At 35.4% G+C, this 27,879-nt stretch overlaps 1 protein-coding gene across 1 annotated transcript; it reads left to right on the top strand.

Moving 5' to 3' along the window:
• The first annotated feature begins 45 nt into the window (after window positions 1-45).
• LOC133330549 (retinol dehydrogenase 13) lies at window positions 46-26,733 on the top strand. Its single transcript, XM_061538986.1, has 4 exons — window positions 46-169; window positions 20,484-20,691; window positions 20,836-21,271; window positions 26,653-26,733. Exons 1-4 carry the CDS (start codon window positions 57-59, stop codon window positions 26,718-26,720), a joined length of 825 nt encoding a protein of 274 aa, XP_061394970.1. The 5' UTR covers window positions 46-56; the 3' UTR covers window positions 26,721-26,733.
• The last annotated feature ends 1,146 nt before the right edge of the window (window positions 26,734-27,879 follow it).

The following is a 27,879-nucleotide window of genomic DNA, read 5'->3' as shown; positions in this document are numbered from 1 at the left end:
GAAGTTTCTTTTTGTTTCTCAAAGTAAAAACGGAAAAAGAAAAGAAAAAACGAACAATGGTAATGGGCAGCATGGATGATATTATAACACTCTTCGATGAAGCGGATCCATTTAAAACATGGTGGCCACCAATTGCTGCTGCTGTGGTTGGAATAATAATAACGGTGCGGTAAGTATTTTTTGTGTCGTGATATCCCCATTTACTACGAAGTCGTTTTTAAGGGAAATGGCAAGGAGTCAAAGAAATAAAGTTTTTCGTTTCCATTTCTATTTTAACAAATCGTTAAGTATCGTGAATACAGTTGTTTATTGACAATTATTGATTAAGCAAATTGCTAATAATATCATTAAAAAATATATTGACAAATAATTAAACAAGGCAAATTATAATTCGACATGGTCAACATTATGGAACGTAAGATTTCGGGTTCTTTGTTTATCAGAAAAATATATTATTGTTGTTTTTTTTTACACAAATTTCACTTGATACGATTTCTACTTTTTGGATACCTATAAAAGGAGATTTTTGATATAAAATGGAGATTTTTGCCTTCTCACAAAAATTTACAAATAACAAATATTTTTTGAAAATCGCCGATTTTTTACCAAAAGCCCAGTTAAAAAAAGGAAAATCTTCGCCGATTGGCTTTATCCTAGTTCATACGATAGCTATACACTCACAGAGAAGCGTGTAAAAATTTGCAATGGATTGGGTTATTAGTTTTTGAGTTATCGTGACCGCCATTCACAAAAGAGAAAAACGCGTTTAATGTTTGAGAAGCCCTTTAGCCGTCACTTGATGCTGACACATCTTGAAATTTTGTAGGGAGGGGTCCCCTTAAATAAAAATACTAGTAGAACGTCTTTGAATTCGGTCGGTCCGACATTTTTGCATGTGGTGGTCATCCGAAAATTAATATGGAGACTTAACACAAGTTTTAAAATTGAGCTAGGGATATGTATAAACATGGGCATAAACAGCATGTTCACTAGAAATTTTTACCGTTTGTAACTTATCATTTCCGGCCATACAAAGTATATATATATATATATATTTTTGATCAGCGTAAAATTCAATGACAACCGTTTGTGGTAATAACTCTAGCCTCTAAAGGAATTGAGATAGATCCCCAAAATGTTGCATAGAATCGTCTATTGTCTACAGGTACCCCCCAATATTCAGCATTGTGGGGGTTTTGATCGTATTTATCGTCCCAATTTTCAATTGAATTCGCTGTAATTTGGTATTCTGTAGTCGTTTATGGCAACAAATCTCTCACCCAAAAAAGTATTAGTATTCGCCCTTTTCAAGGGGTAGTAGAATGATTACAACAGATTTATAAATCGGCAAAACTATTATTAACTATTTTAATGTAAAAATGGGGTTATATTTTTATATTAAAATAGCTGATAATAGTTTTTCCGATTTATTGATCTGTTGTAATCATTCTACCTTTAGAGGATATTGAGATTAAAAACTAGAACGTCAGTTTCGAAAATGACCTATATCGGTCAGCATTTAGGCCTAGCCCCCATACAATGATACCTACTGATTTTCGGTATTTTTAATATTTGGCGTAAAGGATGTTATTGTGATGCAAAAATGTTAGATTCGAAATTGAGCTATATCGGTTCTCAATTATCATGTAATGATAACTCCATTTTTTTGCAATGAATGTTTTCATATTGACCCCGACCCTCCGAAATAAAATCTTGTGTACCTTGTAAGCGCGATATGTCCCCTATATTTTTATTTCAAGTACCCATCAGTAAACTATGGTGGAGGTTATCGACCGGGCCTTTTTGACTTGTTTGTTATTATATTTATCACGCAATGAGATCTCAAAATATCAAAACCGCAAATTACTAAATATTTAGGGTTGCGTTCGTTATATGGGGGCTATAATAAAAACTCGGCCGGTGTCGATAATTTTTGATAGCAAATTTTACATTAAATCCGAACCCATAATATTAAATTGGGGTCAATTTCTTAAAAACTTGCCAAAATATCGTAAAATGAGCTACTCCGAAACTTAAGCCATATTGAGACAAATATTTCTAATATTTGCTAGAAAGATTTGCTAACCAATGAGGACCCAAAATACCAAATTACAGCCTATTCGGTCCAAACTCGCAAAATATAGATAATTGGCGTACGTTTATAGGGGAACAACACCGAAATGAAGAATCTGAATAGATTTAAAGCTTTTAGACAGACATCGTTCTAGATTTAATTTGGCAGGATATACAAATTGTCGTAAGTCTTGCAAATTGCCTCCGAAAGTAGCGAATCCCAGACAGAGAAAGGAATTTCTCTATCCCTCTAGAATCAATTCAATTGAAATATTCTTTAAATCTATCCCCATATTTTGTTTATCTCAAAACAATATTCGCTTAATTCAATGATTCGTCAAAAAAACAAAAAAGGTTGTCGAAAATAATTTGTCAATAAAAATAGAAACTAATGTTGTTATGTTTACTTGTACTTTTCATACTCTCCACTATGTGGTGAGCATTCCAAATTCGGTACCGTAAATTATATACTTGTTAGTTATTTATGTTCAGGTTAGAAAACTAAGCTGGAAACTTAAATGTACCGAAAATAAAGCGGCACCTTTTAATACTGTCACCTATGTAAAAACATGGAAATATTTTGCAAATTTTCGAGAAGAAATTTTGTTTCCACCAGGATTCCGGAATGCCAAATTACAGCACTTCGTACGGAAATGCGGCTAAATCTTTAACATACTGAAAACAAGTGAGTGGGCGGCGACGATATTATATACCACACAACTACCACTGAGCTATACGTTTTTGCAGATCAAAACGGCCATTGGAATAAGTCGGTCAAATCGCCTTCCTAATGGAAAATTGGTGATGTTCGGCACATAATTTTCGGTCTATTTCATCCCCGAAATATCATCTGAACATCATCGAAAATTATACGCGTCGTCCTTGGCCATAACCGGAACCTCAATAAAAATTTGGTAATGGTAATACTAAAAAAATCAGAATACGACGACACTTTTAGTATCATAGTTGTTTAAGCGAGAATGCTATTTAAAATGGTTAAATAGTTAGCCTTTAATTTGAAAGGCCGTAGCCGTTGAAATCTGTCTACTCCTTTTTATTACACCCTTGTAATAGTATGAGGCTGACAGATTTCAACGGCCTTTGTTTACATTTTTGAGTTTGCGCCACCTTAAGGCATCTATATGTCAACAAACATTGTTATTATTACTTGGTTAACTCTCGTTGTAATCTTTCAACTGGCCACACATATTGTTGGAAACACCAAGGCTTTATTGTAAGCCACCGTACATATAGTTGTACATCAAGGTAATATCGTTACCAATAAATAAATACTCGACATTGGTCGAAACCTTTTATTAAAAACATATTGTGTTTTATTTTTATTATCTTTTATTTTTGCTCACGAGTGCGTATTGGACGCACTGACTCTATTGGGAGACTTTCCATTGCACTATACCTGCCAACCACCCAAGTCCCTATAGTGCGGACTTAACAATAGTAAATACAATAATTGATATTAATTTAAAGGTCGACCATTGGTTGTACTATCAGCATTTCGGGTCTATGTCTTTTATGTGTATACACGCCATAGAATACCAATTTTGTAATTTTTCACACAAAAGTCTTGGTACATTTAACCGAAATATTGACTGACCTTTATCAAAAAGGCATTCCCCTTCTTCTTTTACATTTTATGTAGTGCGAATCATACGTGTAGGCTCTAGTTTTCCTCCATTTGATCCCAAATATTAACCGACCAAAAACAATATGGATCTTCTTGCAAAATATTGTAACTAGTGAACCATAAGTGTGACCTGCGTCGTGTTTACAAATTATAATCGACAGACGGACGAACACACATGTCTAGATAGATTCAGCTATTCGGTATACTAAAGGGAGGGTCGACGAATAATATTTCGCGGCGTTTGTGGGTGGCCCACATAATACTACAATAGAACATAGTTATGGACGTTATAATTAGGCCAAACCTTTATAGGGTCTCAGAACATGGACCTATAATGAGGGGAAACATGTATGTTGTCTCAAAACATGGAAACACATCGAACATTTTCAACAAAGATGATTTTCGTTCTCCAATAACCAATAATGGCTAAAACTTTCTGAATACCTTTCTATGCTGGCTATATAAAAACATGGAGCTATATTAAACACTTTCTGCTTAGATATATGTATGCCAGCCTAAAACAATATATAACGAAAACATTTGTAATACCAAACATGGGACGGGACCATTGTGTACAAGTTCCGATACAGTTGAAATGACTAAATCTACAGATTAGTTTTAGAGCCGAAATTTATTGTTGAACAAGGACGGACCACAATATGAAATTTGCAAACTACAACAATACAAGGAGTATACAGACGATACTTACGTGTTGTTGTCAGCAAATTAAAAACACTTTAAATAAATTTCGACTTCAAATTTAGATTCTGACGGTCTTTTATTTATTTAAAATGATTATTTATTTTTTTATTTAATCTTGGAGATCCATTTATTTAAACTTCAAGAAGATGAGTGCTTTTTTGTTCACCCCGTGATTGGACCCCACCGATTATGGTTTATCGAAATCAATGTCGTCGGAATCTACAAAACCAAAATGGTACACAGTTACAGTGTCAGAACTATAAATACCATTCACAATTTTAGCCGCTTTTAAAAATCAAATAAAATGAATCTAAAATCAAATCAAAAGGATCAAAAGTAGGAAAAAACCAGTGAGCGGAGCAGTATAGTCGGACGGGGCCGACCATACGATACCCTACACAACTACCACGAACTGTAACTTTCTGAGGATGCTTATTCCGAGTCTGAGTAATATTTCGTGATATTTGCCCCCTCTTGTCCGATTAGAGGTCAACAACACCTCTTCCTTACTTTTTTCGAATATTCAGTACAGTCCTTCTAATTACTTGTCCAGATTACCTTCACGGTGGGTTGTGTTGTGATTTTCGGATTATACTCTACTCGAAAACACACAAAAAATTATGTTTTCGGACCATTTCATCCCAAAATTTTAATCTGATCATCACCGAAAATTGTAGGCGTTGTTCTTGACCATAACTGGAACTTCATGAAAAATTTCAAAGCCATCAGCGCGATATTTCTCCCTCTAATGTGGTAATGGGTTACTAAATAATATCTGAATACGTAAGCACCTGTAAATATTTGACTGTAACTCCCACATCTGAGTAGATACATCACTATATTTGGTATCAATTTAAAGGCCAACCACTCCTCTTGGATATGCTATCAACTCCTGGGGTCTACATCCTTCAGGAGTAAATATATATGCCATAGAATACAAATTTTGTCATTTTTCACACAAAAGTATGGGTCCATTTGACCCGCTAAATATTGACCGATCTTTATCAAAACATGCATGCTTATTCTCTGGCCCGATCCCCTTCTCCATGCAAAAATTCGCGGTGTTTGGGCCATAATTGCGGCCTCTGGAGCGCCCAGAAAAACCGACAAAAATAATGTTTTTGGTCCATTTCATCCCCTAAATATTAACCGATCTTTTCCAAAAACAATAGGGGTCTTCATTGGCCAGAACCCATCCTACATGCAAAATTTCGTGACGATTGGTCCATAACTGTGGCCTGTATCGTGTTTACAAATTTTAATGGACAGACGGACGGACGGACGGACGGACGGACGGACGGACACACATGTCTAGATCGACTCAGCTAGTCAAGATATGACGATCGGTATACTTAAAGGTGGGTCTAGGACCAATATTTCGCGGCGTTACAAACTTTTGGGGCTGCACAAAGCTATAATACCCTGACAACATAGTTGTGTAGGGTATAATTAAATATTTGATTTCTAAGTGGTTTATAATATCAGAATAGCATGAAATCGTAGGTTTATGTATTATGGGCACAAAAAAATTACATACTTTAATTAAATGCGAAATATAGTCGATTTGTTTGAAAAATTTGATCAAAATCTTTAAAATACCGAATAATGGGGATTTTGTTTTATGGGACTTACATCGAAACTCACGTCAATATTAAACGTTTCTGGTACAATTATTTATCACCCAATGATAATACAAATCAGTAATGAAAGTAGTTAAGTCGGGCGGGGCCGACTATATGATACCCTTCACCACTTTGGGTATATTCAACAGATGAATGCTAACAAACGTCGAATTCTGCAACCTATACTAAATTTTTCATTTGTTTAGATATAGTGTTGCTTCTTACAATGGGACAAAATTACCAAAACTCGGGAGAAAATATATATAGAAGCTCTATCCAAATCTGAACCGATTTCAAAACATTCCACATTTCAAAACTTTTGTACGTTGTGCAAAATTTGTGTCAATTTTGTATAAAATCGGACGAAAATATATATGTAGAAGCTATATCAAAATCTGAACCGATTTCAATGAGAATGCAGAGATTAACTTATAACCAGTGAGCGGAGCAGTATAGTCGGACGGGGCCGACCATACGATACCCTACACAACTACCACGAACTGTAACTTTCTGAGGATGCTTATTCCGAGTCTGAGTAATATTTCGTGATATTTGCCCCCTCTTGTCCGATTAGAGGTCAACAACACCTCTTCCTTACTTTTTTCGAATATTCAGTACAGTCCTTCTAATTACTTGTCCAGATTACCTTCACGGTGGGTTGTGTTGTGATTTTCGGATTATACTCTACTCGAAAACACACAAAAAATTATGTTTTCGGACCATTTCATCCCAAAATTTTAATCTGATCATCACCGAAAATTGTAGGCGTTGTTCTTGACCATAACTGGAACTTCATGAAAAATTTCAAAGCCATCAGCGCGATATTTCTCCCTCTAATGTGGTAATGGGTTACTAAATAATATCTGAATACGTAAGCACCTGTAAATATTTGACTGTAACTCCCACATCTGAGTAGATACATCACTATATTTGGTATCAATTTAAAGGCCAACCACTCCTCTTGGATATGCTATCAACTCCTGGGGTCTACATCCTTCAGGAGTAAATATATATGCCATAGAATACAAATTTTGTCATTTTTCACACAAAAGTATGGGTCCATTTGACCCGCTAAATATTGACCGATCTTTATCAAAACATGCATGCTTATTCTCTGGCCCGATCCCCTTCTCCATGCAAAAATTCGCGGTGTTTGGGCCATAATTGCGGCCTCTGGAGCGCCCAGAAAAACCGACAAAAATAATGTTTTTGGTCCATTTCATCCCCTAAATATTAACCGATCTTTTCCAAAAACAATAGGGGTCTTCATTGGCCAGAACCCATCCTACATGCAAAATTTCGTGACGATTGGTCCATAACTGTGGCCTGTATCGTGTTTACAAATTTTAATGGACAGACGGACGGACGGACGGACGGACGGACGGACGGACACACATGTCTAGATCGACTCAGCTAGTCAAGATATGACGATCGGTATACTTAAAGGTGGGTCTAGGACCAATATTTCGCGGCGTTACAAACTTTTGGGGCTGCACAAAGCTATAATACCCTGACAACATAGTTGTGTAGGGTATAATAACTACAGTTTATTGTACAAACTTGTGTTGCAATCGGACAAACTTTGGGTCTTTAGTGCACAATTTACATAAAATCGGAAGAAGAAATATATAGGATCTATATATAAATCTGAACCGATTTTCAGAAAACTATTCCAGACTTATGATATGCCAAATTTCGTGGAAATCGAAAGATATATAGGGTCTTTGGTACACCATTTACCTTAAATCGGACGAAGATATATATGGGAGCTACATCTAAATCTAAACCGATTTTCAGGAAACTTATATAGGGACTTTGGTACACCATTTACCTTAAATCGGACGAAAATATATATGGGAGCTATATCTAAATCTGAACCGATTTTCAACACACATCATTCTACACCTAATTCATTACGATATTCCAAATTTCGTGCAAATCGAAAGATATATAGGGACTTTGGTACACCATTTACCTTAAATCGGATGAAGATATATATGGGAGCTATATCTAAATCTGAACCGATTTTCAGGAAACTTAACACACATCATTCTAGACCTAATTCATTACGCTGTGCCGAATTTCGTGCAAATCGAAAGATATATAGGGACTTTGGTACACTATTTACCTTAAATCGGTTCGTCATTGGGCCAATTAAGTAAGGAATGCAATTGGTCTATTTAAATATTTTAACCTTCCAATAATGGCCATTATATTTTCACGTCATTTCGAGTCATATTACGGCATCATTTTATTTAAATACAATAATTAAAGTGTCACACAGTCGTCTACTCTCATTCCACGGCGTTTCTTTACAATTTGATGTACAATTCCCAGAATATTGTCGTGAAAACTTATCATCGAAACAAAGTATTCAACAGAACTCTTTGTAATTCATCTTCTTATCCTTACCCAATTTCCTTTTTCTTATTCTTCTGCTTCTTCTTCATCCTCGTCATCTCTTAGCGCATCAACAACTACGGCAACAAGAGCATGCTTTTACTTTTTTAATTTAAATATGCAAATGGCTTTTGATTTCGTTTTAAATAAATTTCCACAAAACAAGAAGAAAATGTACACCGCAAGTTTAATGTAGCGCGGAAAAAAGAAAAGTAACAATAAAAAAACAACAGCAACAACAAACTTTGTTCATACATACCCCAAACAGCAAGCAAGAGAAGAGTTTATCCGTTGTGGTGGTACAGGCGCTGGTAATGATTTCGCTTCCTTGACAATTTCCAGTTTCAGCGATTTTTTTTTTTGGTTTTGTTTCTTGCTTTGTGTAAAATTGTGAGTGAGGAAAAAACTGAAATAAAATGTAAAAGAAGAACAAAAACATCCATACAACAATGTTCAATAATTGAAGTTCAGTTTTTTTTTTTCGTTTGCTATAATGGTGGAATTTTATCAATACGTGAGACGAGAATAACGAACAGAAAATAAGTAAACCAATTATTGGCAGTGCCAATACCAACTGACATCAGACAATGCTTGAGTAGAGTAGAGTGTTCTTTGGCAGGAAACATATTTCAGATTCTATGTCAACCTTGTCATAAGTTTGTATATGCAACCTTAGAAATACAACAAAAAAAGAAAAGATGGGCGATGTGAAAGAAAAACACTACGCGAGATGGTTCACGACGAACGTGAACAATTTTCAAATGAGAAAATTATAATTGAAGCACTTTAATTTAAATAAAACATCTATTTTGAATATGAAAGCTGTTAAAGTGGTTGGCAATAAAATGGTCGCGTATGTGACAAGCGTAATAAGTAGTAGTAGTTGTTGAAGGAAAGAATTTTTAATTTCAACAAGTAATGTTTTTTAGTAAAAAACCAGTGAGCGGAGCAGTATAGTCGGACGGGGCCGACCATATGATACCCTACACAACTTCCATGAAAATCTAGCTTTCTGTGGTTCTACACACTTTTGACTGGCTAGAGGTCAGCAAATGTTACTAATAATCAGTACAGCCCCTCTACATAAATCTAACTTTCTGTGGTTCTATATTCTGAGATTCCCTTCACCATTGATTGTGTTGTGATGTTCGGCTTTCGACTCGAAAAGTACAAATAATTAAGTTTTCGGTCCACTTCATCCGAAAAATTATTATCTGATCATCACCTAACATTTTAGGCGTTGTCCTTGACCATAACTGGAACCTCATGGAACATTTCAAAGCGATCCACGCCCTCCAGTGTGGTAATAGGTTATTAAATAATATCTGAATACGTAAGCACCTGTAAATATTTAAGTGTAATTCCCGCACCCGACTACCTACGACAATATAATTGGAATCAATTAAAAGATCAACCACTCCTCTTGGATATACTATCAACTTCTCGGGCCTACGCCCTTCAGTGGTAAATATATACGCTATGGAATACAAATGTTGTAATTTTTCACACAAAAGTTAGGGTCAATTTGACCCGCTAAATATTGACCGATCTTTATCAAAACAGGCATGCTTATTCTCTGGCCAGATCCGCTTCTCCATGCAAAAATTCGCGGTGTTTGCTCCATAATTGCGGCCTCTGGAGCGACCAGAAAAACCGACAAAAATAAAGTTTTTGGTCCATTAAAAATAGGGGTCTTCATTGGCCAGAACCCATCCTACATGCAAAATTTCGTGAAGATTGGTCCATAATGACGATCGGTATACTTAAAGGTGGGTCTAATATTTCGCGGCGTTACAAACTCTTGGGTCTGCACAAAGCTATAATAACCTGACAACATAGTTGTGTAGGGTATAACAATTCAAGGGATATGAAATTACATACAGGTCCTTGAATAATTGTGGCCTGTATCGTGTTTACAAAATATAAAAAATCCACGCCTTGTAATGGTCGGGACAAAATATTCTTTAAAAAATCCACGCCTTGTAGTCGAAAAAATATGACCACGCCTTGTAATCGGTAAAAAATATTCTTAAAAAATCTACGCGGCGTTACAAACTTTTGGGGCTGCACAAAGCTATAATACCCTGACAACATAGTTGTGTAGGGTATAAAACTCCACGCCTTGTAATGGTCGGTTGGAAAAAAATATTCTTTAAAAAATCCACGACTTGTAATGGTCGGTGGGAAAAACATTCTTTAAAAAATCCCCGCCTTGTAATGGTCGGTTGGAAAAAATATTCTTTAAAAAATTCACGCCCTGTATTGGTCGGTGGGAAAAACATTCTTTAAAAAATCCACGCCTAGTAATGGTCGGTTGGAAAAAAATATTCTTTAAAAAATCCAAGCCTTGTAATGGTTGGTGGGAAAAACATTCTTTAAAAAATCCACGCCTTGAAATGGTCGGTTGGAAAAAATATTCTTTAAAAAATCCACGCCTTGAAATGGTCGGTTGGAAAAAATATTCTTTAAAAAATCCACGCCTTGAAATGGTCGGTTGGAAAAAATATTCTTTAAAAAATCCACGCCTTGTAATGGTCAGTTGAAAAATATTCTTTAAAAAATCAACGCCTTGTAATGGTCGTTGGGAAAATATTCTTTAAAAAAATCCACGCCTTGTAATGGTCGGTTGGAAAAAATATTCTTTAGAAAATCCACGCCTTGTAATGGTCGGTTCAACAAATATTCTTTAAAAAATGCACGCCTTGTAATGGTCGGTTGAAAAAATAATCTTTAAAAAATCCACCCCTGTGGCTCTGAAGCTGTCACTTTTTATTTTCAACCGCCTGTCATTAACCTACATTAAAATCAATTTTATGTGTTATTTTTATATCTCCGTAATGGCATTATTGTCTTACACACAAATCAACACCACCGAGAAGAGCTGTTTTTGTTGTTGTTGTCATGCATATTATTGAATTTATTTGTGATTGAAAATAATAACATTATTACAAGGACACACTCGCAAATACCCACACACACACCCGCCCATAATTACATTCATATATCGTTGACATTCTGACCACTATCGTCACTGGATTGTCATTAATTAAATTAAAATAAAAATCAATTTAATCCACCGCAAAACGCAACGATTCAATTTAAATAATTTTTCAAGTGTCAATTATGTTACAACAACAGCAGCCCCAATAACAACAACGGCAGGAGGAACAACACATCCCTGACTGACCGACCCCACATAACAAGCAAATGTTACACTTACACGCACATGGCCATGTCGACGAGGTCTCCTTAACGCAGGTTGTTGTTAACAATTAATTGTGTTTCGTTAAATAAAAGCGAACAGCAAAAAAGGCGAGAAACGAAACGTACTGAAATGGCACTTTGGCAACGAAGCAGAAAACATGAATGCCCTCAAAAACACGCGTACAACGCATTAAACGCATCACATCCACGTTCCGGAGATTCCGTCACAATTGTGTGAGTGAACTATGTCGATGCTGTATAACGAGCAATTCCGTACCGCAAAAACATGCGAAACGGAAATAGGACAAATGTATGTGTCTATGTGTGTGTGTGTTGATGTATAGGGAGTGAGAGAGACATTTTCTGCAAAAATATTGCCAATGATAATTTAAAAATAAAAATACAGACTTATGTATTGACAATAATGCAGTATTGAAAGCTCACGGAATATGATTTGACCATGGGCGTCAGGGAATTTTGGTATATGCTTTAGTTTCAATGGTTGCATATGAACCAATTCCTATGTTTATATCCTCCACTCGAAATAATACCAAAATACTAGTGGGTATTTTGGGGCTTTAAGCATCTTTTTTAATAGTCAAACGTTATTTTCAATATATTCAAGGTCCTATGCAAAGCTGATTGCAGTTTGGTATTTCGTTTCTCCTCGTATTCCTGATCTATTTGGCCCCTATGACAGAGAGTATAGAAAGTTCGGTCTGACCAAACTTAACGACCTTAAATATATTGATAATAAAAGCCATTTCGGATTTACAAATAAAAAGTCTCATTTATGCATCTTTTTCTATGTTTTACTATTCGAAAAAAATTAGATTTTCAGATAAAAAGCTAAGTCTCATTTAAGAATACTTTTCGATGTTTTGCTATTAAAAACATATCAAATAAGCTGTATTAAAATTAGTGTAATAATTGACTGTTGCATTTGGTGGGTCTCCTAGTCCGAGAAAATGACCAAAGAAAGTATATTAACTTCAGGCAAAGGTGACGGAATTGATCTCAGTTGTCTTCGACTGCGTGGTGCATCATGAATTCTTACCATAATGTCGTACGGTCAGTAGGGAATACTATACCTCTAAGGTTTGCACCATTTGCGTGGCGAAATTAATCAGAAACTCACATAATTGTGGAACATCCAATCATGGATTTTGCATTATTTTAATGCGTTTGAGTGAGTTTTTGACTTCGCTGAATTTTCTCATTCTAATATTGAAGACACCAAAAAAGGAAAGCTTTATTCGTCTATTGGGAGATAAACGAAATATCGAAACATGATATGTTGGTTATACCAAAAAGCACGTTTTTGGAAGAATGTTGAGGATAGTCAATACGTGTATTATATCTAGGGGGATTAGGCTGAAATAAGCTAAATAGTTATTGGCGAATAATTAAGATTTTTGTATTTTTGTTATACCCTACACAACTATGTTGTCGTGTATTATAGCCATATTTTAATAGATCAATTGTCATATATCGACTAGCTGAGTTGATCTAGACCAATCGCAATGAAATTTTGCATATAGAAAGGGTTCTGCCCAATGAATGCCCCTATTGTTTTTGGTAATGATCGATGGATAGAAATGAAACTATATATATATATATATATATATTTACTCCTGAAGGACATAGATTCGATAAGTCAACATAATACCCAAGAGGATGAAATGCACCGAAAACTTTGTCTTTGTCTGGTTTTCTAGTGCACCAGACGATCATCACAAATTTTCCCTGGGACCAACTAATTCGAATGGTAGTTTTGATAATGAACTGTTAATATTTATAGTGTCAAAACTTATGGAGCAAATTTTTACTTCGAAAGACATTATTCGAAAAATATGCCTCAGAGAAGCTGATGATCTCTATTAGGTTATGAGAGTGCAAATATCGCGAAGTATTACCCAGTTCGGAAAATAGATCCCCAGAAACATAGAACTCAGTGGTAGTTGTGCAGGGTATCACATGGATGGCCCCGTCCGACTATACTGCTCCGCTCACTGGTTCAGAATTAAATTTGATTTAGCATGTCCATTTGCCTTTCGAAATCAGAATTCCCAGTATTTAAGGCATAACTTTGAAATTCTCCACACGTTCCTTCATATTCAGGGTATTTGGAGGGAATAGAAAATGTTCAATTTAAGACCATGTTATTACATAAACGCCATATATTGCAAAAAATTTTCGAATTAGGTGCATTATTAAGTCGTTTTCGTTTTCATAGTGGCTGTCATTTTGTATTCCGATTTTTTACGGGTACTTTCTAGTTGAATTTCGGGCATTTTTATATTCATAGGCCCATATTTCCAAAAAAAAATTGTAACCTTACATTATGTGTAATCTTCGGAATTTTGAGAGTTTTTGGCGCAGTTTCTAACCGAAGTAGCTGCAGTTAAGAATTTGAGGTCTTTCCAGGATGAATGTTATCATTTTAATATTTCGAAATATCCCCCATGAAAAATTTAGAATAATTTTCCGTATATTAATGTCCCGAGCCCAGTTTTCCGATTTGTATTTAATTTTCTAAGATCATAAACAAACTACTGGCAGACAATTTACAATGACAAGTTCCCACTCATATATTACGACCGACCGCCAAAATTTAAAGGCATCTCGACTTGTTTATATTGACACTCAGTGCCCCGAATTTTTTCCGCACTCTTAAAACAAATTTCTTTTTACAGATTTAATGCACCTATCCTAAATAGGATATGCACAAAATTTGATATCGCTACATCCTTGCATTCGGGAGATACAGTACATACTTTTGGAAAAATTAAAGTCCAATATGAAGAAAAAAAATCATTTTAAATCATTCTCTATGTTAATTTTTACAAGAATCAAAAATAATTCTAATGGCAAAAATCGTACAATTTGAATACGAAGCGATTAAAATAATTTGGACTGTATACACAACATTGAGCCACAAAGGGTTAAGAACAGGATTTTGTTTGAGGGTATTATTAGTTTGTATAAATCGAACATCACGGAATTGTGCATGTAAGAGGCAACTACTACGTATGTCGGTTTCTAGGATAATTGGTACACAGTTAGAGGGTCTATGGCGCATATTTTTTTGTCGGAAATTGTTCTCAATGTCTGGATTTAGATCCGCAGAATATTAAAATCAAGTTTTAGTTATTTAAGGTTCCAAACTGTCGGGCCGTCTGACTACACTTCTTTGCATTTTGGTTTCCCACACAAAACGTTGTAACGCAACGAAATATTGTCCTAGAAACACCTATTGGAATAAGGATCGTTATATCTATATCACCAGAATAATACCTATGTGTCTTCACCATTGCAATTAGTAATCGATGTACAGGACGTAGTTATGGACCAACATTTACGTAATTTTGCATGTAGGCTCTACCCTGTCTGAAGACCATAAATTTTTTGGAACACGTAGAAGACAATCTGGCCCTAGTTGTCTGGAACATAGCAAATTCACTCCAGTCTGATTATACTATTTATTCATAAGTGAAACCCTTTAAGAATTAACCCTCCAACCATTCAATAGTTACTACGTATGATAATTTTTAAGGTATCCAACACCACCCTTAGCGCTACAAAATCTATCCGAGCTCTTATATTTTAGAAAAGTACATTTATTTTACATTTCTCAATTTTCACCGCTTATCTCATATACGTGACCACAAGTTCAACTTGCTAAACAATTACAATCGTGTAATAAGGACATAGTATTTGTGTCTATGTATGTATGTATGTGTGTACTTGCAACCAATTGCAGCATGACCAGAGTCCATTGATTGTTTAAAACTTATTACACGACGACAAGGCTGAACATTCAATCCAATTTGCCGTTAGTACCGACCATTACCAAATCCTGAGGTAAATTGATTGAACAAATGAAGTGGAATGGTAAGCAAGTAGAGATTGCAGTGATACTGAAAAGTATAAAAGGAATCATTATAATATTTAATTGATAAATGTTGTGAGGGAGGACATTACAAACAAACAAATATTCTGAAATATATATTTCTCCTATATATTAAAAAAAAATAATAAAATTCTTTGTCAATTTGCAACATCAAAATTGTCATCTCTGTAGCATTCCTGCCAGTAGCATGCACTTTTGCAAACGTAACACACATTTGAAACGTGGACATGGTTTTGAAAAACCACAATCGGCATTGAATTCATTCGCTTGCTGAACTGAACGGAACATGCCAGTTGCTAATGCGTAAACAAATTAACAATTTTACGCTTCTTCTGAACGGACGAATGAACGAACGAATGACCGAATTGAAGAGGATTATGCTGCACCATAACAACAGCACGAGTACAGTTAATAAAATAACTTTAATGGCATTCATTTGAGGACAGAAGTATGCTCATACAAACCAAGCTAGTTGAGGCAAGACTTAAAATAGCAATTGCTCTATTTATCGGAAACACTTACTAATTGAATGGATTTTCGCATCGCAGTCTACATCCATATGTACAATGAAACATCATTCGCATAATTCTGTGTCGGTTAATTAAGAAAACATGAAGTTAGGAATATAAGAATGTGTATACGCAATTATTGTCCCGGATAATGCGTTTGTCATTTCATGATAAGGTTAATCGACATCATAATGAGGTTAGGACACTTTTTTAATATGAAATTTCAATTCATTAAAATTTGTTTGTTTTTATTGTTTAGTTTTTATTTCAACCACGACTGCTGAGACAAGATATTTATGGCTACACCAGTCCAAGTTTTTACTGAACTTCGAATAGTAATTCATATATGACCTTAACAACTTAAGCACTAGAATACACATCAGATCTATCTACACCGCACGTAAAAATGTGGTTAAAATGTTTCAGGATGAACTTCTTCGCCATGTTTATTCTAAATTCATTAAACTGGCCGGGTCCATTAAATGGGGATCAAGTTGTTGCAGTGTGTGCTAACAGGTTGTTCATAACACGTTCCACCACGTGATGCCCAGTCAAAATTCCTAAAGTCAATCGGGATATTTATATGGGGACTATGTTATTCCCTTATGTGGTAGTACCGAATATCGAAAAAGTGGTGGAACTTTTATGTGGATATTATATCAAAACTTGGACGTACGTAGACCAATGACAACAACTGGTCTTATATATATAAGTCAGCTTTCCATAAGCCACATCGGAATATGTGATGGTACTACTCTAAGGAAGCTATATCAAACCATATACTAATATTCATTATTTTCTGATAGGGAGATCTTCAACACATTGAGAATACAATATATAAAATTACAGCTAATTTGGTTGAAACACGTGCCCAAGTTGCTTAAAATATAGACATTAGGAATGCGGCGTTATATGGGGGATTCCCTTCACCACACTGTGGTACAGGGTATAATGTATTTGTGCATATGTTTGTAACAGGCAAAAGGAATCGAGATAGACCCGTAGTTCCTTGTGAGAATACGCATAGAATCACTTTCTGAGTCGATTTATGCATGTCCGTCTGTCCGTCCGTCCATGTTTTTTTTTTGTGAACAAAGTACAGGTCGCATTTATAATCCGATTTGAATGAAATTTGGCACATGTCACTAATTTGGCTCAAGGACAAACCCAATTGAAATTAGGAAAAATCGGCTCAGATTTAGATATAGCTCCCATAAATAGTTTCGTCCGATTTTATGTAATTGGTGCACCAAACTCCCAAAATTGGTCCGATCGAGACAAGATTTTGCACAGAGTATTGGATTAGGTCTAAATTAATATATGCCAAGTTTTTTTTGAAATAGGTTCGGATTTAGATATAGCTTCCACATATAGAGTCGTCCCATTTTATGTTAATGGAGCACCAAAGCGTCAAATTTAGGCTGATTGGAACACAATTTCGCATACCGTACTGTATTAGGTACAAATCTATGTATGCGAAGTTTCGTTGGAATCGATTCAGATTTAGATATAGCTCCCATATATAGTTTCGTCCGATTTTATGTAAATGGAACTCCTTTCTGCAAATGTTGGTCCGATTTAGATACAATTTTGCACAGAGTACTAAATTAGGTCCAAATTGATGTATGCAGAGTTTTGTTGGAATCGGTACAGATTTACATATAGCTCCCATATATAGTTTCATCCGACAAATTGTTGAAAACAAATTGTTGAAACAAATTGTTGAAAAATTAATTTACAATATCCGTCCGTTGGATCCGTTTGATACAATTTTTGCCGTATTCAAAGGGGGTTACTCCTTCTGGTACCTTCCCGACAAACGGTCCATATTTTCAACTATACACATCGTTATATTTTTGTCAAACTTTCTTTGAATTCGTGAAATCGTATTTAAAACTCCATTCCTTGTAGTAAAATTTGTGAAATCTGTTAATCAAATACGAATCTTGTTAATTATGCGATTTGACCGCACTTCGCTCAAAAATAGTATTTTTACCAAATCTACATTACTTGGGCACATGTAGTTACTCTCCAAAGGGAATAAAACTTTAAAAAATGCTAAATCTAGATAGATTCCGAAATGGGTCTTATGGATCCACTCCCTTAACAAATTTTCAATATGTCGTTTTTCTCAATTTTCTCTTTATACTTTCATAGCCCGGGTGCTTCTAGAATCTTGGGAAGGCTGTATGATTTTTAAAATAAATATCAACGTTTTTATACCCTACACAACTATGTTGTCAGGGCATTATAGCTTTGTGTAGCCCCAAAAGTTTGCAACGCCGCGAAATATTGGTCCTAGACCCACCTTTAAGTATACCGATCGTCATATCTCGACTAGCTGAGTCGATCTAGACATGTGTGTCCGTCCGTCTGTCCATTATAATTTGGAAACACGATACAGGTCACAGTTATGGACCAATCTTCACGAAATTTTGCATGTATGATGGGTTCTGGCCAATGAAGACCCCTATTGTTTTTGGAAAAGATCGGTTAATATTTAGAGGATGAAATGTACCAAAAACTTTATTTTTGTCGGTTTTTCTGGTCGCTCCACAAGCCGCCATTATGGCCCAAAGATCGGTCAATATTTAGCGGGTCAAAAATTTGTCGTTTTTCGTCCCTTTTGTGTGAAAAATGACAAAATTTGTATTTTATAGCATATATATTTACACCTGAATAACAAAGACCCGAGAAGTTGATAGCATATCCAAGAGGAGTGGTTGACCTTTAAATTGATACCAATTATATTGTCGTATGTACCCGGATGTGGGATTTACATGTAAATATTTGCAGGTACTTACGTATTCAGATATTATTTAGTAAACCATTACCACACTGGAAGGCGGAAATATAGCGCAGATGACTTTTAAATGCTCCATGAGGTTCCAGTTATGGACAAGGATAACGCTTATAATTTTCGATGATGATCAGATAATAATATTGGGATGACGTGGACCGAAAACATAATTTTTTGTATTTTTTTCGAGTCGATTTATAGGCCGCAATTGAAAGCCGAACATCACAACACAATCCACGGTGAAGGGAATCTGGACAAATAATTAGAAGAGCTGTACTGAATATTAGTAATATTTGTTGACCTCTAGTCGGTCAAGAGGGCGCAAATATCGCAAAATATTGCCCAAGTTCAGAATATAATAGATTTTCATGAAAGTTGTGTAGGGTATCATGTGGTCGGCCCCGTCTGACTATACTGCTCCGCTCACTGGTTTATATATGTAGTTATCAAATTGTCTCAGTCCGTAAATGTTATTCTTAACCCTCAATCGACAGGTTGAAGGTATATTTTCGGTCACGTTTTCAGGAATGATTGAAAACTCATTAAATAATTTTGTTTTATGAAAATTGTGCCGTACGATTTAGTTGCCATAATTAGAGCTTGGAAATTTTGCTACTTTATGAGAGTATGCCAAAATTGGACTGGACCATTTGAGAAGTAGTAGCATTAATTTTCAAAAATTAAATTATATGGACCGTACTATCGATTAATATAAATATTTCACATGTGGTGGTAGTATCTCCATATTTGCGGGCTCTTTTAGACACAAGATTTCTGCATATAGTTACAATTACAGATATATTCCTACTAAACAGATATTTCCTACTAAAAATCTTATGTGCAAAATTCAAAATGATTTCAATAGAAAGACGGACGGATGTTGCTAAATCGATTTATAATTTGTCACAGGATCAAGAATATAAATATTTTATATAAATGATTTAAACGTCGTATGTTAAATGTATGCGAAGTAAGTGCACAATTACATTACTGAAATACATAAAATCAAAAATTCATGGCATTAATCCAATCCACTTATTTATACATTAAATCCTTAATGGCAAAGCAAAAACATAACTTTTTATATTTCCTCTCAATTTTTTACACTCCCTTTCAATTCTTCAAATAAGCGTATTTCAAAGTACATACTTATATTTCCTTTGCTACATAAAAATCATTTTGTTGTTGCACATTACTTTTTACACAATACCTCTTACAAACATCGATTGCCAAAAACAGCGATTCTTTAACAAAACATTAGTTTCTTCCCCCCAAAAAACGCGATTAATTTCTCTCCTTCCTTGGCGTCACTTGAAAATGAAAATCTTTCCAATTTCCAATCAAATGTGTTGAAAGCAAACATGCCACGTGATTGCTACCTACCATTGTTCAAATATCCACAAGGATAACAGAGAGTATAATTAAGCTGTGATTGTTCTGATTGTCGGCCGAATACAGCATCAAACGCGCCACCAGTCAACTAACCAGCCAGCCAGCAGGTCAGCATTCCATGGGGGGGATCGATCACCTTTAACAATAGAGTGCCTGGCATTTGGTGTGGTCGCAATGGACTTCTAATACCAGCATTTTCTTGTTGTTCTTTCATTACTTACAGGGCCATAATGAGCGGTCAACGATGTCCCAATGACAATCAAATCAGAGATCAAATTGTAATTGTCACAGGCGCCAATACGGGAATTGGTTTTGAAATTGCAAAAGCATTGGCCGGTCGCGGAGGACGTGTCATATTGGCATGTCGCAATATGGAAGCTGCTGAAAAGGCAGCTGCAATTATAAAACGTGAACTTAGCTGTCAGGTATTGAAGGACGCACAAAAGACTGCAACAAACACAAACGGCGGCACAAAGGACCCGTCATCGTCAAGCGGTAATAATGACACTGAAGCTAATGTTAATGGAAACGATACTGCCGATGGTGGCAGTAGTGGCGGTGGTGGAGATGTCGATGGCAGCAGTGGTGGTGGTGCTGGTAATATGTTCTTTGTGGAAGCTCGTTACTTGGATTTACGTTCGTTCGATAACGTTCGACGTTTTGCACGCAAAATAATGGCAGAATTCGAACGCGTTGATGTACTCATCAACAATGCCGGCATCATTTTCGATCCGGTGAAAACCAATACCACAGATGGTTTCGAACAGCATCTACAAGTCAATTATATGGCACCGTTTTTATTGTCGCATTTGCTCCTGCCACACCTGAAGAAATCGGAAAATGGACGCATAATAAATGTATCGGCACATGCTCATGCCTCGGCGAAAATGGATTTTGATGATCCATTGAATGTGGGTACATGGGCGACCAAATTTCATCCACGTGATGCTTTTTCCCACTCCAAGTTGGCTGTCATTTTGGCAACACGATGGATGGCAAAGGAATTGAAAGGTAAGTGTGTTTTGAGTTTTCTTTTGTTGTCGTTGCTGTTGTTGGTGCGGTTTCTTTTGATGTTTTGAATATTTTATTGTACAGTGGGTTGAATGATGTGGTTGTAAATTGGTACGTGGTTTGAAAGAAAAGTTGTGGATATTATTGAAAATTTTTATTTTTTGGCAAGCAGAAATGGGAAATGTGAGCAAATACCAACACTGATCGGTGTTTTTTTATATATTTCCTTTATTTAATTTATCTTTAATAAAAACCAATCGTAATGCAATACAATAAATTGTGTCGTGAATAATTTTCTTTCATTTTTCTCATTACCGGAATTACAGCCCAAGAGGCTGTAAAAGGGCTAATTGGGTTCTCAATGGCTGAAAAAGTCCTCCCATAAATGTAAGTTCTTCATAGTCTCCATAAAGTGTATATTTTAGATCCGAGTAAAATATTCATGTCTGTCAGTAAGAGCTCGAAATGTTTCGCCCTTTTGTATTTTCCACCTAAGTACCCCCGTCCGAAAATATACGTCCATGTTTGGAGATGACCTGTATGATAAGTCAAATTGGGCTGAACTTTTAATAATGACTGTAACTTGAAATTAGGCTTCCAACGCCCACTATACAACAGCGAACGATTTTGGAAAGAGGGGCTAAAACTTTCTATGAAATGAATAATGGTAGGCATCTTATTCTCTATTGTAAAACACGTAATTGGACCAATGTTTTCCAAGAATACCTTACAACCCATGGTAGACCAAAAGATACTAAATTGCAAATTTTCATAACATTTCCGACATAAACTATTGACCTTTATTATCTATGGAGGCTACCAATTATAATAAATTTGGCCTGAAAATTCATTTCGATTGAAAATGTGTCCATAATATCAACAACATTTGGGTGTATACCTCGAATTTGACCCAATAATACTTATAGTATTGGTTTTTGGGATTCCAAGAAAATTTTCATTTAAATATATGATTGGATTTTTATTTCAGAAGAAAATGGAAGCTACCGTTAATAACGAAACAATATTAGCCCGATAGTTATCACGATTGCCTCAGGGCAATATAATTTTTAAGCAATTATCCATAAATCAACCCCAAAATACTCTCCTATTTCCCTTATGGCCTTACGAATTTTATCGGTGAGGACTCAATCGATGTACACAGGGGGCTTGGGATTCCAATGGACCAAAAAGATTAACTCGCGAGGTGTAAAACCAGTGAGCGGAGCAATATAGTCGGAAGTGATGTGATACCCTACACAACTTCCACGAAAATCTAACTTTCTGTGGTTATATATTCTAAGTTAAGGTCATATTTCGCTATATTTGCACCCTCTTGACTGACTAGAGGTCAACATATATTACTAATATTCAGTACAGATTCCCTTCACCGTGGGTGGTGTTGTGATGTTCGGTTTATATATGTGGCCTATAGATCGATTCGAAAAAAAGTTTTCAGTCCACTTCATCCCGAAAGTGTTATCTGATCATAACCGAAAATTATAGGCGCTGTCCTTGACCATAACTGGAACCTCATGGAAAATTTCAAAGCGATCAGTGCTATATTTCCGCCCTCTTGTGTGGTAATGGGTTACTAAATAATATCTGAATGCGTAAGCACCTGTAAATATTTAAGTGTAATTTCCACATCCGAGTACATACGACTATATAATTGGTATCAATGTAAAGGTCAATCACTCCTCTTGGATATACTATCAACTTCTCGGGTCTGTATCCTTCTGGAGCAATTATATACGCCATAGAACACAATTTTTGTCATTTTTCACACAAAAGTCAGGGTCCATTTGACCCGCTAAATATTGACCGATCTTTATCAAAACAGGCATGCTTATTCTTTGGCCCGATCCCCTTCTCCATGTAAAAAATTGTAATGTTTGGGCCATAATTGCGGCCTCTGGAGCGACCAGAAAATCAAATATTTACCGATCTTTAGCAAAAACAATAGGGGTCTTCATTGGCCCGAACCCATCCTACATGCAAAATTTCGTGAAGATTGGTCCAAAACTGTTTACAAATTATAATGGACACACATGTCTAGATCAACTCAGCTAGTCGAGATATGACGATCGGTATACTTAAAGGTGGGTCTAGGTCCAATATTTCGCGGCGTTACAAACTCTTGGGGCTGCACAAAGCTAAAATACCCTGACAACATAGTTTTGTAGGGTATAATTAATTTAAAACGACCGGAGGACCGTAAAATATTAATGGTTTCGTGGATATTAATAGGCACGTTGCCTAGACACGTCCATCAGTTTTTGAGAAAAGGAAGGTTCAATGATCACTATATAGTTGTAATTTGAGAGGATACTCTATAGCAGGCTCTGATGCGACAAATATGCTTGTTGGCGTACCCGTTGAGGTGGAAAAGGACTCATTAATGCAAAAAACCTAAATCGGTAGTCACATTTATATGGAAGATATGCCTCTGTAAATTTTCTGACAGGAGATTTTTTTATTATCTGAGAAAATTAAATACCAAATCATATTTATTCAGGTTTGGGAAATTCGCTAAGACCATTAATCACACAAAAAATTTGGCAAGACCTTTATACTCAAAATGTGAACCATCATCGACAAATTTTTTTATGAAGTACGGTGGGAAAAACGTGGCTTTATTTGTTGCAAAATGTTTCGGGTCTCTTATATGGATTCAATGTCCAGACATGGGTGAATTTTGTACATTTCTGCATTGATATTCAAAATATCGAAAATGACGGGGTACCGTTATAAACGGCAGTACAACATCGGAAACCGACAACAAAGCATAATACTCGTCATTCTAGGCTCAATTCGGCACATTGTGTCAACATTTGATCATTTGGTGCTCAGCTTGCAAAAAATCGGTCGAAAATAAAAATAAGTAAAAATGTCCAAATCTTAGCCAATTTATAGAAATATTTGAGACAACATTTAACACACTTCATTCTAGGCTCAGTCTTATACGCTATGGAACCTTTTTATTATATTTGTTTTGTCACAACCGGACAAACATTGGAACTTTGGCGGACTATTGTAAAATCGGACAAAAATATGTAGGGGAGCTTTATTTAAATCTGAAGCAACGCTTCAGCAATGAGGTTCGTCCTTGGGCCAAATAATTTGTATGTGCCAAATTTCGCCTCATTGGAATTACAAATTCAGCTTGTTATTTTGTTTTTTGTTTGCTACGGCAAAAATGTGCATCATCGAAATATTTAGGTCCCATGTTTCTTTGGACCAAATCTATTTCAGGCAATTTGGTGTATATTTACAAATGTCCCTCTGTTTGGCCGATTGGTGCGCACGATAACTCTCGAAAGCAGTAATCGATTTCATCCAAGCATTGCTTATCATAATATTTCTTTCAAACTTAGTTCGAAGATGTGGAATATCGGCCCATTCTTTCTGGTAGCTCCCCCACAAAATGGTCAAAATTTTTTATATTGTATAATATAATACGAACGAACTATACAATTTGAACGAAATTTTGTACAAACTATTGTCTTTACCAAGCCTAGATCAGATGGGACCCATTGGTCCTCCACTTCTGGTACCTTCCCTAAAAAAGGTGAATATTTTATAAACTTCTAAATTTGATTTGAAGTGAATTCAATAACCGATTTGATCAACATTAAATCCGAAACCTCATTAATAAAAACTAAGAGATAAAGCGAATAATAGAATCTGTGTGTAATTCCGAAGAACACAAGTCATAGGCTGAGGGTATATATCTGACGGTAACACCGACTGACACATTTTTTCTTGTTAATTCTTAAAATATCAAAACACCAAAACGTGGACCGATATTGATAACGCATAGTAGGGTGAAACATGTGTTTAAAATCCTGAAAATACTGCAATTTAAAGGTCAAAATATATGAGGCTATACTTAAAACGGGATTTGATTACATGATTTATAAATTAGCGAATATCTGTGGTTCTCATTATATGAGGGGCTATGCTTAACTAAGAACCGATGTAGCTCTTTTCGAACTTATCGTATATTTTGTATTTCAATACCTTCCTTCAGTATATGGGGGGTGGGGTTAGGCATATATGCGGCCAGATATAGTTCATTCTCGAGAACGATGTTCTGGAATTCCATAATTTGTAAGGTATAAACTGGCAATTCCCAGTACAGAATATCCATCCAACTATGGTGAAATGCGCCTATATGGGGATAACCCCAACATGCGGAACAAATCAGTTAACCATATTAAAGTAATAAAGTGAATTATATTAGGACTACCATTCAAAAATGGGCGAATATTAATATATCGAGATAGAACCATGGTTCCTTTTGGGAATATGCATAGAATCACTTTCTGAGTCGATTTACTTATGACTGTCCGTCCATGTATTTTGCGAACAAAGTAAAGGTCGCATTTATGATCCAATTCGGATGAAATTTGGCACAGTGCACTTATTTGGCCAAGGACGAACCCTATTGACATTGGAGGAAATCGTTTCAGATTTAGATATAGCTCCCATATATAATTTCGTCCGATTTTAGGTAAATGATGCACCAAACTCCCAATATTGGTCCGATTGAGAAAAAATTTTGTACAGAGTATTGAATTAGGTCTAGAGTGATGTATGCCATGTTTGGTTGAAATAGGTTTAGATTTAGATATAGCTCCCATATATAGTTTCGTCCGATTTTTTGTGAATATGTGTGCTATTGAGACAAAATTTTGAATAGCTGATGCAATTGAGAAAAAAATGATGTATGATATGGTTTGTTGAAAGCGGTTCAGATTTTGATATAGGTCTTATATATATTTTCGTTCGATTTTAAGTAAATGGTGAACCGAAGGGCCTATGTTTGTTCGATTTACACGAAGTTTGACAGAAGGTATACAAGCGACATACAAACGAAATGACAAAATGAATATACTATTATGGAAGATAAATCTCCAATCTTTAAACAGCGCCCAAGAGTCAACATTGGCTCACAATCTAAATTCTTAGTTCCCAAATTCGGCTGTTTCTTTTGGAAAGTACTCATTAAGTTATACAGACGTATCCCACTGTATTTAAAATATAAACTTTTGAAACTTGGCCATATCACCTTTACACACACTCCATCACAACCAACAACAACTACAACCCATTTTCATAGTCAAGAGTTTTGTTGTTGAACAAAATGTGCCATCGCTTTACCCATTGTTTATGCAAATTAATGTTGTGTCTCATTAAATATTCGAAACACAAAAGAAATGAGATTGAATTATAAAATTTAGCAAATTTGAACATATTCAAATGTATGATGGCGTTCCTTTCTCTCTGTCTATTTCATCCCATTGGCATCCCCCCGACTCCTTGGTGTTTGGTTGACTGGATGGCTGGCTGACTGACTGAATGGCTTGGCTCATTTGCAGACACTTCCATTACCGTGAATTGCTGTACACCCGGTCTAGTACGTGGTACTTCACACCTTCGCAGGTAAGTTGCTATTTCGATGTTGTTGTTTCTGTTTTATTTTGCATATCCTGTTTATTCACATTGTGTAACATAAAAGGACATTTGTAGTGTTGTTGTTGTCGCGATGTTGGTGTTGTTTTTTTGTTTTTACAAAAAATGACTGCATTCACTTTCTATATGTCCTTCATTTGAATTTCATTTCACTTGATGTAGTTTTGGGGGAGGGGAGGTGGCGACATTGTATTTGTATATATTTTTAAAGTGTATTTGTTTGTTTGTGTGTGTGCTAAGGACATATTTTCAAACGAGTATTTTTCGGTTTGGTTTCTTTTTTTTGCTTTAGCATTTTCGGTGTTGTGTATTTTTTTGTTGGTTAAACATTTGCCGTGGTCCAAAAACCACACAATCCTTTGATGGTATTCCGCCACTTGTTTTTGTTGTATTTGTTTTGCAATTTTTGCACCTAAAAATGCTGTAGTTTTTTTTTATTGTAAATCGCAATGGTTTGTTTTATTTTGTTGTAAATATCCGACAATTGCTTGAATTTTTAGTGAAATTTAAATGTTATTGCAATGTCTACGAAACAGAGAATTTTGCTTTGGTATAGCTGATTTGATTTCGTTTTTGTTTTGGTTTTCGATTTTTTTGTTACTTTGTAATTTATATTTGCATCCATAACGAAGCGTAACAATAAAACTTGATTTGCTTATAAATTCGGTCGTTACTATTGAACAATGAAATGAAAATTGAATATGTGTATACATGTGTCGAAATTGCATTTGAGTTTTTAAATATAAATTTCAGCCAAGTTATATAGAAATAAGTAAATGAATTTAAGCAGAAGAACATGAAACTGTTTTTTTAAAGTTTCTTTTAAGATGAATTTGTTTGTTTTTTTTTTTTTGTCACAATTGATTACTTTATATTCCCAATATCACATGAAGTACCATATAGGAGCCATTCGACTCGAAATTAGGCTAAGGGCTTCAAAACTGATGGAGCTCACTAATATGGAAATTGTGTTGAAAAATATTTAAAACAGTGTTGTACACTATATTTCCCTTACTTTTTTGTTGGTAGATAGTGTAATCACAATAACGCAAGAAGTTCTAAATTGATTATGTCAAGGATTTGGAGTAACAGGTCATCCTTACATACGAAAAAGTTCTATCAAAAATAAAATA

This window comes from Musca vetustissima, unplaced genomic scaffold (genome assembly GCF_032173495.1).
Source record: "Musca vetustissima isolate MV318-11 ecotype Yass unplaced genomic scaffold, APGP_CSIRO_Mvet_v1 utg84671, whole genome shotgun sequence".
NCBI lineage: Eukaryota > Metazoa > Arthropoda > Insecta > Diptera > Muscidae > Musca > Musca vetustissima.
Note: the sequence above shows the minus strand (reverse complement) of the source record. Positions and strands in the feature narration are given on the sequence as shown.

Coding starts and splice junctions, on each gene's coding strand:
- LOC133330549 (XM_061538986.1), top strand. CDS start 57: ATGGTAATGGGCAGCATGGATGATATTATAACACTCTTCGATGAAGCG. Junction 170..20,483: donor GGAATAATAATAACGGTGCG/GTAAGTATTTTT, acceptor CATTACTTACAG/GGCCATAATGAGCGGTCAAC. Junction 20,692..20,835: donor AACTTAGCTGTCAGGTATTG/AAGGACGCACAA, acceptor GGAGATGTCGAT/GGCAGCAGTGGTGGTGGTGC.